General features: G+C 44.7%; 1 protein-coding gene across 4 annotated transcripts in view; it reads left to right on the forward strand.

The window, feature by feature from the left end:
- NF2 (NF2, moesin-ezrin-radixin like (MERLIN) tumor suppressor) overlaps positions 1-12,321 on the forward strand; it is a 78,061-nt gene that overhangs the window by 23,393 nt on the left and 42,347 nt on the right. For all 4 annotated transcript variants that reach the window (XM_060119667.1, XM_060119666.1, XM_060119668.1 and 1 more), the window contains exons 2-4: positions 3,763-3,888; positions 5,831-5,953; positions 7,916-7,999. In XM_060119667.1, the coding sequence (XP_059975650.1) occupies positions 3,763-3,888; positions 5,831-5,953; positions 7,916-7,999 (333 nt within the window). The remainder of the gene's footprint in view (positions 1-3,762; positions 3,889-5,830; positions 5,954-7,915; positions 8,000-12,321) is intronic.

Raw genomic sequence — 12,321 nt, forward strand, 5'->3', positions numbered from 1 at the left:
AACAACACATTGGAGGTTAGATTTAGCCCAAGAGAAAAACTTAATGACTTAAAACTAGAACCCTTTATTTTGCAAATAGAGCTAAGACTTAAAATCAGGTGTATTTAGGATATCTCTACTTGGTTTCCTCAGGCACCCGATCTTACTTTGTCTAGAACTTAATTACTCATCTGTTTCCCTCAAAACTTGCTGCTCCTGCTTCTCCTGTCTTCCATCCCTTCTTTACTGGAACCACCTGATGCTCAAGCCAGGAATTCAGGTGTTTCTCTTGATGCTTTTCCAGTTCTCAGGCTTTCTCTCCTTCGCACTGCCTTCATCAAGGCGGGAGTTGGCCTCCCTCCAGCCCTTCTTGATTCCAGGCTCCTTTCCTCCAACCCATTCTCCACCCTGTTGTTAGTGCACATTCTAGAATGCAGGTCTGATCCCATCATTCCTCTGCCTCTGGGTATATGGAGAATCCTGGTCCATCCCCACCAGGCCCACTGAGTTCAGGCTGTTTCACCTCTGCCAGATGACGTGCAGTTCCCTATAAAGATCATGACGTTTGTCTGTTTTTAGACTTATTTCCTTTTCTCCTTTAACTAATTCTCCCTTGTTCTTTAAAGCTTTTTCCAACCTGGGTCGTTACTTGAGTCTTCGGCAGGGAACATTCTTCCAGAATTTCACATCCTCAGTGTCTAATATTGCTGGGCGCGTAGGATGTGCTGTGTAATCCTTGCTGAAAGATTAGCTGAGAGGATGGGGAGTTCCCTGGTGGCCTAGTGGTTAGGATTCCAGGCTTTCACTGCTGTGGACAGCGTTCAATCCCTGGTCGGGGAACTGAGATCCCACAGGTGCAGCCAAAAAAAGGATTAGATGAGAGGAAGCAGAGGCTTTAATTCACGTTGAGCTGTAAAGGAGCAATAAATACCTGGCTCTTCTGAAAATGGGTTTTGTTTTAAGGTGGGAGAAGAGTGTTAAGATACCAGTTACTTACTGGAAAAGGTGGCTGGGGAGTGCTGGAGGAGAGCAAGATGAAAGGAACCCCACAGAGCAGAAAAAGAGGCGATCTGGGGGGTTGCCTACCTGGGGGGTTGCCTACCTTAGACCGCCAAGAAGAAGGCCGGTGTCTGCTGTAGCAGGCTGCCAAAGAATGTTTCCTTATACAAGAAGGGGACAGGTCTACTGTAGGTAATTAATTACTCAGACTCATTTCCAATTTGACACCCTACAATTCCTAAAGTTGAAAATCTAAGCCAGGCATTCTGAATCGGTGTGAGAATTTTTCCCCTCTCTTCACTTTATTGCAAGCTCCATAGTAGCAAAGACATTGTCTCTGCATTCAACAGAGATAATTTTGCATTTTAGAAACAAGGAAGTAGAAAACTGCATTAATACGAGATTATGTTTGAGGATTTAAGCTCCCAAATCAGGAAGTCCACTCAGCACTCTCTTGGTGGCTCTCGTTTAGATGCACCACACACCCACTTGCAGACAGCCCCTTGTGCCAGAGCCTGCCCTGCGGTGGCCGTGAGTTATGGCGGATTGGGGATCATTACCTTGATCTTCTTGGCCCTTGGGTATTTCAATTCTCCAAGTTAATGTGTGCTCTTAAGTGTTACATTATCTTGTAGCAAAGTAGTCATTTATAATTTATATACTATGTACTGGCTTAAAATAGAAACAAGAGGATAATCAGCATCCTGAAGCTCCTAGTTTTCCAAAATAACATTTCTTCAGTAAGTCTGCCTGTAGGAATTAAAACCTACCGTGAATTAAAAAACCCTTTGTCCCAGTGTCAGAGTGGGACACAGGTGTGCCAACAAGCATTATTAAGCCTTACAAAAGGGGAAGGAGATCATCTTTTTAAAATAAAACATTTTATTTTATTCTACTCAAAATAATTTCTAAAGAACTCAACCTTTGTAGTGTTGCAGGGGCCCCACTGAAGTCACAGAGAGGGGACGGGGCAGAGCTAAAGCGTCTTTTGGAGAAGGACAAAAGCTAATCCACATCTCCACCCCGTGTCTGCTGCAGTTTTGGTGTCCTTCCATCTAGGCTGCTCCTTTGCCCTTTGACTTTGACTATACACACGGAGAAGGATGGGCTTTCCTGTTGAGTTCCTCGAAGGGAACACACCGTCCATGCACATATATTAAAAATAGAAGGCCTGGGCTTCCCTGGTGGCGCAGTGGTTGAGAGTCCGCCTGCCGATGCAGGGGACACGGGTTCGTGCCCCGGTCCGGGAGGATCCCACATGCCGCGGAGTGGTTGGTCCCGTGAGCCGTGGCCACTGAGCCTGCACGTCCGCAATGGGAGAGGCCACAACAGTGGGAGGCCCGCATACCGCAAAAAAAAAAAAAAAAATAGAAGGCCTGCTTGAAAAATCCTCTAGAATCAGGTTTTAGCAAACACCAATCAGATTTTAGAGGTCTAACTTATTTTTTTTCCTTCTTGCTTTTATAAGAAGTCTCTGAACCCTGAACTTTCCCCAGTTCCTTTTCATTGTGCATCTTCAGTGTGCCAGGACCTTGGGTAGAAATTTCTAATGAGAGCGGGAGAAGGACAGACGCCCCTGCAGTCAGGTGGTCTTCCTCTTCCGATGTCTGGCGAATTTGTGTTTGAATCCACCATCTGTGACCACCATCTCCGTGATGTGTCTTGTGCTCATCCCTGTACCCAGATGTCCATTTGAATGTCCACCTGATACTTGGGGGCCACTGACTGGGGTTGAGGCCAGCAGCCGCTATGGGTGGCTGTATCACAGGTGGCAACATTTACTAAGCTCCTGGGTATTTTCTTCCCCTATTATGATGTTGAACCTGCTTTTCTGGCCACAAGATTGAAGAGCTGAGAAATGGGTTTAGCAGCCATTGCTTCAGGTCCTTTTGAAAATGAGGCTACGGGATTAGCACACTACAGTATATTCCTGTCTGTTTGTCCCCTGGGTTTCGATACAAGAGTTTGAAGTTGCTTCATGTGGCTATGGGTGGACACCTCCTCTTTGGCCTCGGTTACACATCATGACGGGGACTGGCTGGTCTCTAGTGGTTCTTTTTCCCCATGATTTGTGACGTCAGTTACAACTTCTTACCCTATGTTGCGTTTTTAAAAAAATCAAGTAAAACTAGTCTTTACATTTAAAAATACTAGCCTTTTATTAAAGGGCAGAGTCATGATTAAAAAGAAGATCAGGGCTTCCCTGGTGGTGCAGTGGTTGAGCCGCCTGCCGATGTAGGGGACACGGGTTCGTGCCCCTGTCCGGGAAGATCCCACATGCCGCGGAGTGGCTGGGCCCATGAGCCATGGCCGCTGGGCCTGCGTGTCCAGAGCCTGTGCTCCACAACGGGAGAGGCCACAGCAGTGAGAGTCCCGTGTACCGCAAAAAAAAAAGATCAACAACAAAATCTTGAGGAAACGAATGTCTCTAGAAGCTAACCTTGGGTTAACGGGAGAAGCTCGACTCTCTTAAATGTGGACGTTATTTACCAGCTTTCCTAAATTAGCAGCTTTGGGCATATTAAGATCTGTAAGGAACTGTCCAAGGGAGGTATTGTGTATGCTTTGCAGTGATTAAGCCATTAAGCTCTAATTATTATTTTACCACTCATGGTTTTGTGTAGGAAGGTTTACAATTATTTAGGAATTCTGTGATCCTCAGCCATCTTAGCGTCATCCCCACCTTTCAGAGCCTGAGGTGGGGGGAGCAGAGAAAAGGTTTTCCTGCGAGCAGATTACCACTTGGGCTCAGCTGTCTTCCCCTGTTGGTTTGTTCCCTTGCAGATGAAGTGGAAGGGGAAGGACCTGTTTGACTTGGTGTGCCGGACCCTGGGTCTTCGGGAAACCTGGTTCTTTGGCCTGCAGTATACAATCAAGGACACCGTGGCCTGGCTCAAGATGGACAAGAAGGTGGGCCCAGACCCTGATGACACCAGTGGGGCTGGCATGGGCTCTGGATTTCCCCTGAGCATGTGTCTAGCTTATTGCTCATCATGGGGCATTATGGGTACACAGCAGAGAGAGGGGTAGGTTGCGGAGGAAGTTATATGGGATAGGATGCAGGCCTGGGGAGGCCCCGCCCCTGTTCCTCACCGGCTACCCCGGGCCTGCAGAACCACCTAGGACTGACCAGCTGCCATCCCTGGCTTCTTCCTTGTTGTCACTGGGTGTCACCTGATTGCTTCAGGCTTAATGCTGTTCTGTTGACTGAGCCATGAGTCAGGCTTCATGGATAAAAATTACTATTGTATTATCGTTTTGGTTTTTTTTCCCACAACTTATGTCTTTGAATGATTTTCTTGGGGCTCCTGTTCTTTAGGGAATTTTTTAGAGTATTTTTGAGAAACACCATGGCCCAACTCAATTTATTCATTAACATGATCTAAGGAATAAAGGGTGCCCTGGTTCCCGTGGTGAAGGCAGAATGTCTATTTTGTTCTCATGATATTCTGGGGCTTCTGAGGCCTGGTGGACAAGTCTGGACTCCCAGCAGTTCTAATGTGGCTTAGAAATGGATATTGCCTCGGGGAACTGCCCTCTGCGTGGGTTCTTATGTGCTCACAAAGACGCTGTCACCTACTTACCTGCCAAACTATCCATGGAGACGCTGAGAGCAGGGCCGTATGTTTTAGTCAGTGACTCCTAAAAGACCCCTGAATCTCCAAGTAAGTCAGTGTCTCATTTTTACCCCAAATTACCCCCTGCAATTGCCTACCTCATTCTGTTATCTACTACTTCGCATGATAAACAGTGAAAGCCTCCCGTCTTCTACCAGTTTGACTCTAAACTCAGGCATTCAAATTGTGTTTACATATGTACGCAGTAATCTGAATCTTCACGTTGGGGTCCCTGCTGGTTATAAATTTCACATGGTAATTCCCAACGATCATGAATGTCCAAGTGCTGCCATGCCAGCAAGAGCATCCTAGATCAGGTTTATTTTGAATCTCTTGGGCACCACGACCAGGAATTTGGGCAGGAACCTGGAGAGTTATCTACCAAAGACAGCAAAACCCTCAGTATCATTTTGTGACTCTCGGCAAAGTAAATTTGAAATCGTACCTGAGTGTTGGCCAAATGGATATTAGATTGGGGGCCTCAGGAGCCATGGAGCCTGCTGCTCAAAGGAAATAAATTATGACACATGTTAATGGAGCCTTGTAGCCTGTCACATGGCATGTTTATGTCCTGAGATGAAATTCATTCTGGAGAGCAGATGGCTCAAGCTTTCCAGTGGGCGGATGAAATTGTTAGAATATTAAAGGCAGAGTGGTTTACTGGCTGTGCTCAAGTATTTCGTGGGGCATCTCTAGAGGTTCCTTGAAACAAAGGGTTGCCATGATGGACGTGTTTCACTTTTGTTGCTCAGTTAATGTTTAGATGATTTCACAAATATCTAGTTCATCATCTCTAAGCTCCATTCCAGTATGGACCTAAATGTTGGAGGTAGTCAGCAAGACAAAAGAATAAAGGAAGATTCCACTACTTGAGAAAATTAAAAAACCTTCAGCCTACCGTAAAGGATAGTGCCCAAGGCCTTTGAGTTATAAATTTCTAGTTTTTAGCTATCTCTGTGGCCTTGAAAACATTTGTGCCTGAATCATCGTAGCTCCACTCACCACTTGGGGATATTGATTAATTTGATTAATTCACCATGTGAAGTGAGTGTTACCTCCTGTTATAGATGGCTTTGTGAATGCTTCAAACTGTAGAATCACAACCTTTGGGAAATGTGATAAATTTAGAAGGGAGAAAAATGTTTATACACTCCCTGCAGAAGGTCCTTTGATGGTGGCCTGGGAGGGAGAGGGGCGAAACTAGCTTGCTTTTCTTTTGCTCTGCAATTCTGCAGGTGCTGGATCATGACGTTTCAAAGGAAGAGCCAGTCACCTTTCACTTCCTGGCCAAATTTTATCCTGAGAATGCCGAGGAGGAGCTGGTTCAGGAGATCACGCAACATTTATTCTTCTTGCAGGTACCCCTTTCCATGCCACCCCCCTGATCTTGAGAGAACCGCCCCCAGGGGTAGCAGCAGAGGCAGCCTGGGCCAACCCCTCGGATTTGACCACAAATGCCTCCACATTGTGAAAATGTTCTCCCTCTGGAAAGCCAGTCCCTTTGGTTCTGTAATGAAAAACAGTCTTCAGGACAGAACTATACTTGAGTGATGAGAATTGGTGTCAGATGAAATTGCAAAAGTATGATGGCGAAAGAACACATGCAAGTAGCTCCCTAACTAGAAACATCTTTGAAGATGGTTCCTCACTAACTTAGAAGTACTCAGTAGTTGCCCAGGAAGTCTAAAAAGAGAGTCTTGCAAAGAGGAGTTCTTCCAGAAATTTAAAATCTGCTCTCATGAAGGCAGGACTTCAGAACTCCAGTGACACTTGGTAAATCCCACACACGTGGTACTTCAAACATCATGTTTCATGCCACTCTTTGACTGTATTGTCTTATTTTCCACTTATTCCCTCATTAGACTGTAAGCCCCTTTAAGGCAAGGCTCATTGAGTGCACGGTGGGCACCCCGTAAGTAATTGTTCCACCAAATTGAAGAAATTAGGAGATCCATAATTAAAGGTTCAAAGACAGCTGGTTGACCAGCTAGAGGTGCAGCTAGGGGGACTGGTGTGAGGATGAGAACCTTGTCAGTTTTGCTTGTGTTCCTACTGCTCACTCAGAGCACTTCCCGAGTTTCACGGTTAGTTATGGTGCTTGGCACTGGAACGGCTGGTGTGTCCACCATCAGTGACGGAAAAGACCCTAGCAGGGCGTTAATTACATAATTGCCCAGACGTACACATATAGCCTGTCCTCCTATAATTAGTTTGAGCCTCAGATTATTGCATTAAGTAAATATTAAGTTAAATGTAATAACCCCCTCCAATAATTTCTCTTGCAAAAAAAAGTTTGCGAAAAAAAATGTGTGTTTGTATATCCCCTCTCCAATATTTTCATGTCAAAGGGAAGCCCTTTTAGTTTTTCTGTAGTGCAGCTTAAAACCGAAAGAAAGTTGCCCTGCTTTGAATGAAACCACAAAATGACCTCCTAGGCCCCAGAATGTCCTAGCCATATAGAGATGGCTTTCTTGTAAGCAGTGCCCATTCTCCATTTGACTTTGGCTTAATTTCCCCTCCTACTGAAATGTTGGAGCGCTTTCATGGCTGAGCAAGGCAAAATTTACTACTTTTATGAATCTGGTGACTGCTGACGTCTGTGAAAGAGAGCTGGCTTTCCCGTTGTGTTTATTTCAGCATGCCCTCACTTCAGGAGGCTGTCTTGCCTCTACGTCTGGAACATCACCCACCGTACCAGTCTAAGAAATTAAATGCAATGAGATATGTTAATTCAACATTATGGCTTAAGAATTATATTTCCCAGACCTCAAGTGGACTTAAAGGTTTAATCGATCAAACTTTATTGCTTCCTTTTTCCTTAGAGCAGGCATACTGAAAGTGATGGGTTTTTTTCCTGCAGTCATAACTCAGTGGCCTCGCTGACTTTGGTCTTGTGTTAAGACTTAAAAGCACACTCCATTTCCTCGGATTCTGCGTGTGCTCAGCTGGGGCCGAGGCTGCAATCACCACCAGAGCCGCTCCTGACATTTCCCGAGTTCACAGCTCTCCTCCGTCACAACCCAGATGTCAGTCTCTTTTTTTAACTACGAAGATTGTTTTTCCTCTTCGGCATTTGATCACGAACAGAAGAGATTAAGGTTTTTTTTTCTGCGTAGCCATCTTACCAATAACTTCTCGGGGACCGAGCTCCCAACCTGTCGGCAGCGGTAAAAAGAAAAAATCGTTCCCTTTGTCAGAAAATCATTAGCAGGCTGGGTTGACAGGCCTCATTAGAACACGCTGCAGTGTCTTGCTCTGACCAGCCTGCACGGCTCCTGTCCACACATACGGTATCATGTCTCCCCTGTTGCCCCTTTCAGGTAAAGAAGCAGATTTTAGATGAAAAGATCTACTGCCCTCCCGAGGCTTCTGTGCTCCTGGCTTCTTACGCCGTCCAGGCCAAGGTAGGCTCAAAGAAGAAAAATGCATTCTTCCTGGGCATTAATGCATGTCACAGGATCACACTAGTCATCTGTTTCTTTGGATCTTCTAGGCTTCAGAGACTTTCCCCAGAAAGTGGGATGCTGTGGCACTTGTGGACTTGGGGGACCACTCTCACTGCTCCACTGCTGTGTCATCTTGTGAGAGTGTCTCTGTGTGTATAAACAATAAGTGTACAGCTTGATGAATTATCTGTGTAATCTCACTATGCACATGTGGTTAATTACATTCACCCAGCCAACCTCTCTTTTTATTAACTAGGAAGAATGTGGTTATCATCTCCAGTTTTGGCCAAACATGGCCTTGGGGTCAGAAAGGCCCAGGTCGTCACTGCAAACTCATCTTCTGAGGACCAGTGGCCCTATGCCTCGGGACTATGTCACACCCTGGGGAATGTCCTGCTTCATCCACCTGGATGGACGTGCTGGCCGTGCTTACGGTCGGGCACTGCAGGCTCTCGGCCCCACCAAGCCCAGCTGAGCTGTCTGGTGACCTGAGAGTCTTTCACAGAGAAATCGCTGCAGACTGGGAGTGGTGGGAGAGGGAGACCACTGGTCTTGTGCTTCTGTCCTCTCTGTTTTTATAAGACGCACTACAGGGTCTGCCCAGGGTGCTTCATGCCCCTCAGGTTTCCGAATTCAATCACGTGCCACTTTCTCCTGATCCCTCTGCTTACTACCTTTCACTGCAGCATAAGATGACCTCAGAATTGGGACACCTGGGTTACTTTTGTGATTTTTGCCTAATCTTTTCAGTTATTACTTTCCTGTTAGAGCCATTTCCCTGACATGTTAGAGAAATTAATAAGACCCTCAACTTCTTAGCCCACTTTTTGGGGTAGCTTAAGATAATCTCAAATCAAAGCCAGGAAGTAACTGGCCTATCATTTGGAGGAAAAAAGGGTCTGTACGTGCTTGTCACACTAACAGAAGCATCAGGGTCATTTGATGACTCGTCTAATATTTGCTGAGTATTCACTGGCCTGAGGGGAGGTTGTTGACCCTGTCACTGATACAGACACAAGTGAGTATCTGCCCTCAGTGATTTGCCCAAGGTCATTTGGGCAATCTTGGGTAAAGCTAAGGGCAGAATTCATGGCTTTGGGATTGCATTTTGAGCCTCCCCTATTGCATTGTCCTGACAAATGAGTAATTGAGAAAACAGAAAATGGGCCTTGATTCAACTAAAACATATGCTTCCTTTTATGCTTTGATTAAGAATATTAATAACAGGAAAAATGTGTCCTTTCAATCAGTATCGCCCTGACAGTGATGAAGCAGTTGTCACTTTCATTAAATCTAAGCACTTCCTGGCCCGGAACTGAGCTCCTCTCTAGCACGCCTTCTCCCCGGCTGAGAGGAGGCCCAGTATCTTCTCAAAGATACTACCTCTCTGAAGGATTTTAGTCTCAAAGGCTACATTTTCTTTGCATAAATTTTGGGCTACAAATTCAAAGGCCACCTGTAGAAAAAAATAACTTTTCAGGGAACCAGCAGATGTTTGCTTAAACAGATTTCACTGTAGGAAAGCCCTCCTAATTTGGATCCTGCTAATTTAGAGATGAAAGTGATTCACAGACAGCATATGGGGTTCATATGGAGGAGCGTGCTTTAACTGTTTTTCCCAGTGTAAATTGTCAGGAACCTACAAATAAAGGTAATCTATGGCTTCAAGTCTGCATTTGGGAAACTAAGGATTATTATAACATGCTTCCAGTTTCTAGGACAGCTATTAATATTAATAGGGTGCCTCTGATTACAATATTGATCAGATCTTACACACCTGTAGTGTTTTACAGTTTTACAAAGTGTTATAACATGAATATTTCTTGAGATACTCAATGGAGTCTTTTCTGTAAACCAAAGAATTTAAGGCTCAGAAAGGACTAATAATTTGTCTAAAGTCACAATACTTGATGTTAATTATTTTTTTTAATATAAATTTATTTATTTATTTATTTTTGGTTGCGTTGGGTCTTAGTTGCTGCACATGGGCTTTTCTCTAGTTGCAGTGAGCAGGGGCTACTCTTCATTGTGGTGTGCGGGCTTCTCATTATGGTGGCTTCTCTTGTTGCGGAGCACAGGCTCTAGGTACGCAGGCTTCAGTAGTTGTGGCCCGTGGGCTCTAGAGCACAGGCTCAGTAGTTGTGGTGCATGGGCTTAGTTGCTCTGCGGCATGTGAGATTTTCCCAGACCAGGGCTCGAACCCGTGTCCCCTGCATTGGCAGGCGGATTCTCAACCACTGCGCCACCAGGGAAGCCTGATGTAAATCCTTTTTTAAATGGAGTTTGTAGCCCACTTCTTAATGGACAGGATTTGAAGCAGAATGGAGCTGGAGAACGGAGCAGGAGTGAGAACCCTAGTGTCTGGATTGCATAATTTAGCACTTGCTCTTGCCCTCACTGTGAGAGGGGTCTCTGGGTACCACACACTACCTTTCACTAAATTCCAGGTTATTTATATGGTCACATCAGTCCAAACTTTTCAGTAAATCATCCTGGTTCCTTCCATTATATTCCATTTCTTTTCTTCCACAACCTTTCTGAGACAGATAGGAAATGTAAAAGTGTGGTGGGGAAAGTGAATTGAGCTCACTAACACATGGGATGTAATTACGCACAAATGTATTCATTATAGTATTTCAGCTGTTCAACTGATATAGACAGTTCATTCCAAAGCATAAAGAAACAATTACCCTTAAAGCATAAATATAGATATTAATCACATGGTTCAGTTAACAAGAACCATATTTCTTAGTAGAAGTTTAGGTTATTTTTTTTTTTTTTTTTTTTTTTCTTTTTGCGGTATGCGGGCCTCTTACTGTTGTGGCCTCTCCCGCTGCGGAGCACAGGCTCCGGACGCGCAGGCCCAGCGGCCATGGCTCACGGGCCCAGCCGCTCCGCGGCACGTGGGATCCTCCCAGACCGGGGCACGAACCCGTATCCCCTGCATCGGCAGGCGGACTCTTAACCACTGCGCCACCAGGGAGGCCCTAGGTTATTTTTGAATCAGAAATATAGGCTGGTTTTTTTGGCCCAGTCATGTGACACACCAAACCATCCTGCAACGTACTAAGCCACCTGTTGGATTTTATATTGACAATTTGGTGTTTGAAATGTGTTCTTATTAAAAATGACTTTGGGAGAGAATGGTATGTAATTCCCCAATCTTGCAGGGCTGGCCAGCAGATTCCTAGTGTTCAGAGAGAGAAAAGTCTGGTGGGAGAGGAGGCTTGTTGTTTCCTAGTGCTCTTTGATGCTAATTAGGGGCAGAGTGCCAAAAGGCAGCTAAGAAGTTGGGTATATGTAAAGTGTAGGTAGAGTGGCAAGAGTTGAGGCTGGAGAGGTCTGCTGGGGGTCAGATCATAAAGGGTCTTCTTAACTTTATCCTGTGGGGGATGCAGAGCCAGTGAAGGGTTTATATTTTAGACAGATCCTTTGGTGGCTGTGTGAAGGACAGATTGGAGTAAGACCAGTTTGGAAACAGGTAGACCTGTTAGAAGGCTGTGGTGGTCATCTGGCTGAGACTGTGGGGTTCCCAACTTGGGCAGTGGTCAGTTGGATGGGAGGAGACTAACTTTAAAATAATCCAGGGAAAAAAAATACCCAGGAGGTAAAAGTTGATATAAATGGTATACTATCCTCTGCATATCCCCCTTTCTGGGGGGCTTATCCTTTTACAAATGGGTATTTTCTCTCACTCAGTGTCAATTTTGATATGTATCGTGTTGTACGTGTTGATGTAGCTCATTGATTCTTACTGCTGTATGGTAGCCATTGATGAATAAGCCTAATTTATTTTTCTATCCTCCTGAGGAGGAGGTAGGTTTAGTTTCTGCTGTTTCCCTATTATAAGCAGCACTTTACTGAGAACTCTTTTATATGCTTCCTTGTGTACATGTGCAAAAGCTTTTTCCCCTTAAGGTAGATTTCTAGAAGTAGAATTGCAGATATATCCCTGAATATAAAGAACTCTTAAGTTTCTAAGAAAAAAGCAGAAAAATGGGAGCAAAGGGTACGAATAACAGGCAATTTATAGAATATGAGAAGAATCTGTAAATACAAAAAGATGCTCAATCTTATTAGTAATTAAGAAAAAGAAGAATTAAAGCAATAAGGAAACATTTCAAACCCATGAGATTGACAAGGATTAATATAGGACGGATGAAGAATAAGGTCCTACTGTATAGCACAGGGAACTATGTTCAATATCCTGTGACAAACCATAATGGAAAAGAATATGAAAAAGAATATACATATATGTATAACTGAGTCACTTTGCTGTA

This window comes from Mesoplodon densirostris, chromosome 15, assembly GCF_025265405.1.
Source record: "Mesoplodon densirostris isolate mMesDen1 chromosome 15, mMesDen1 primary haplotype, whole genome shotgun sequence".
NCBI lineage: Eukaryota > Metazoa > Chordata > Mammalia > Artiodactyla > Ziphiidae > Mesoplodon > Mesoplodon densirostris.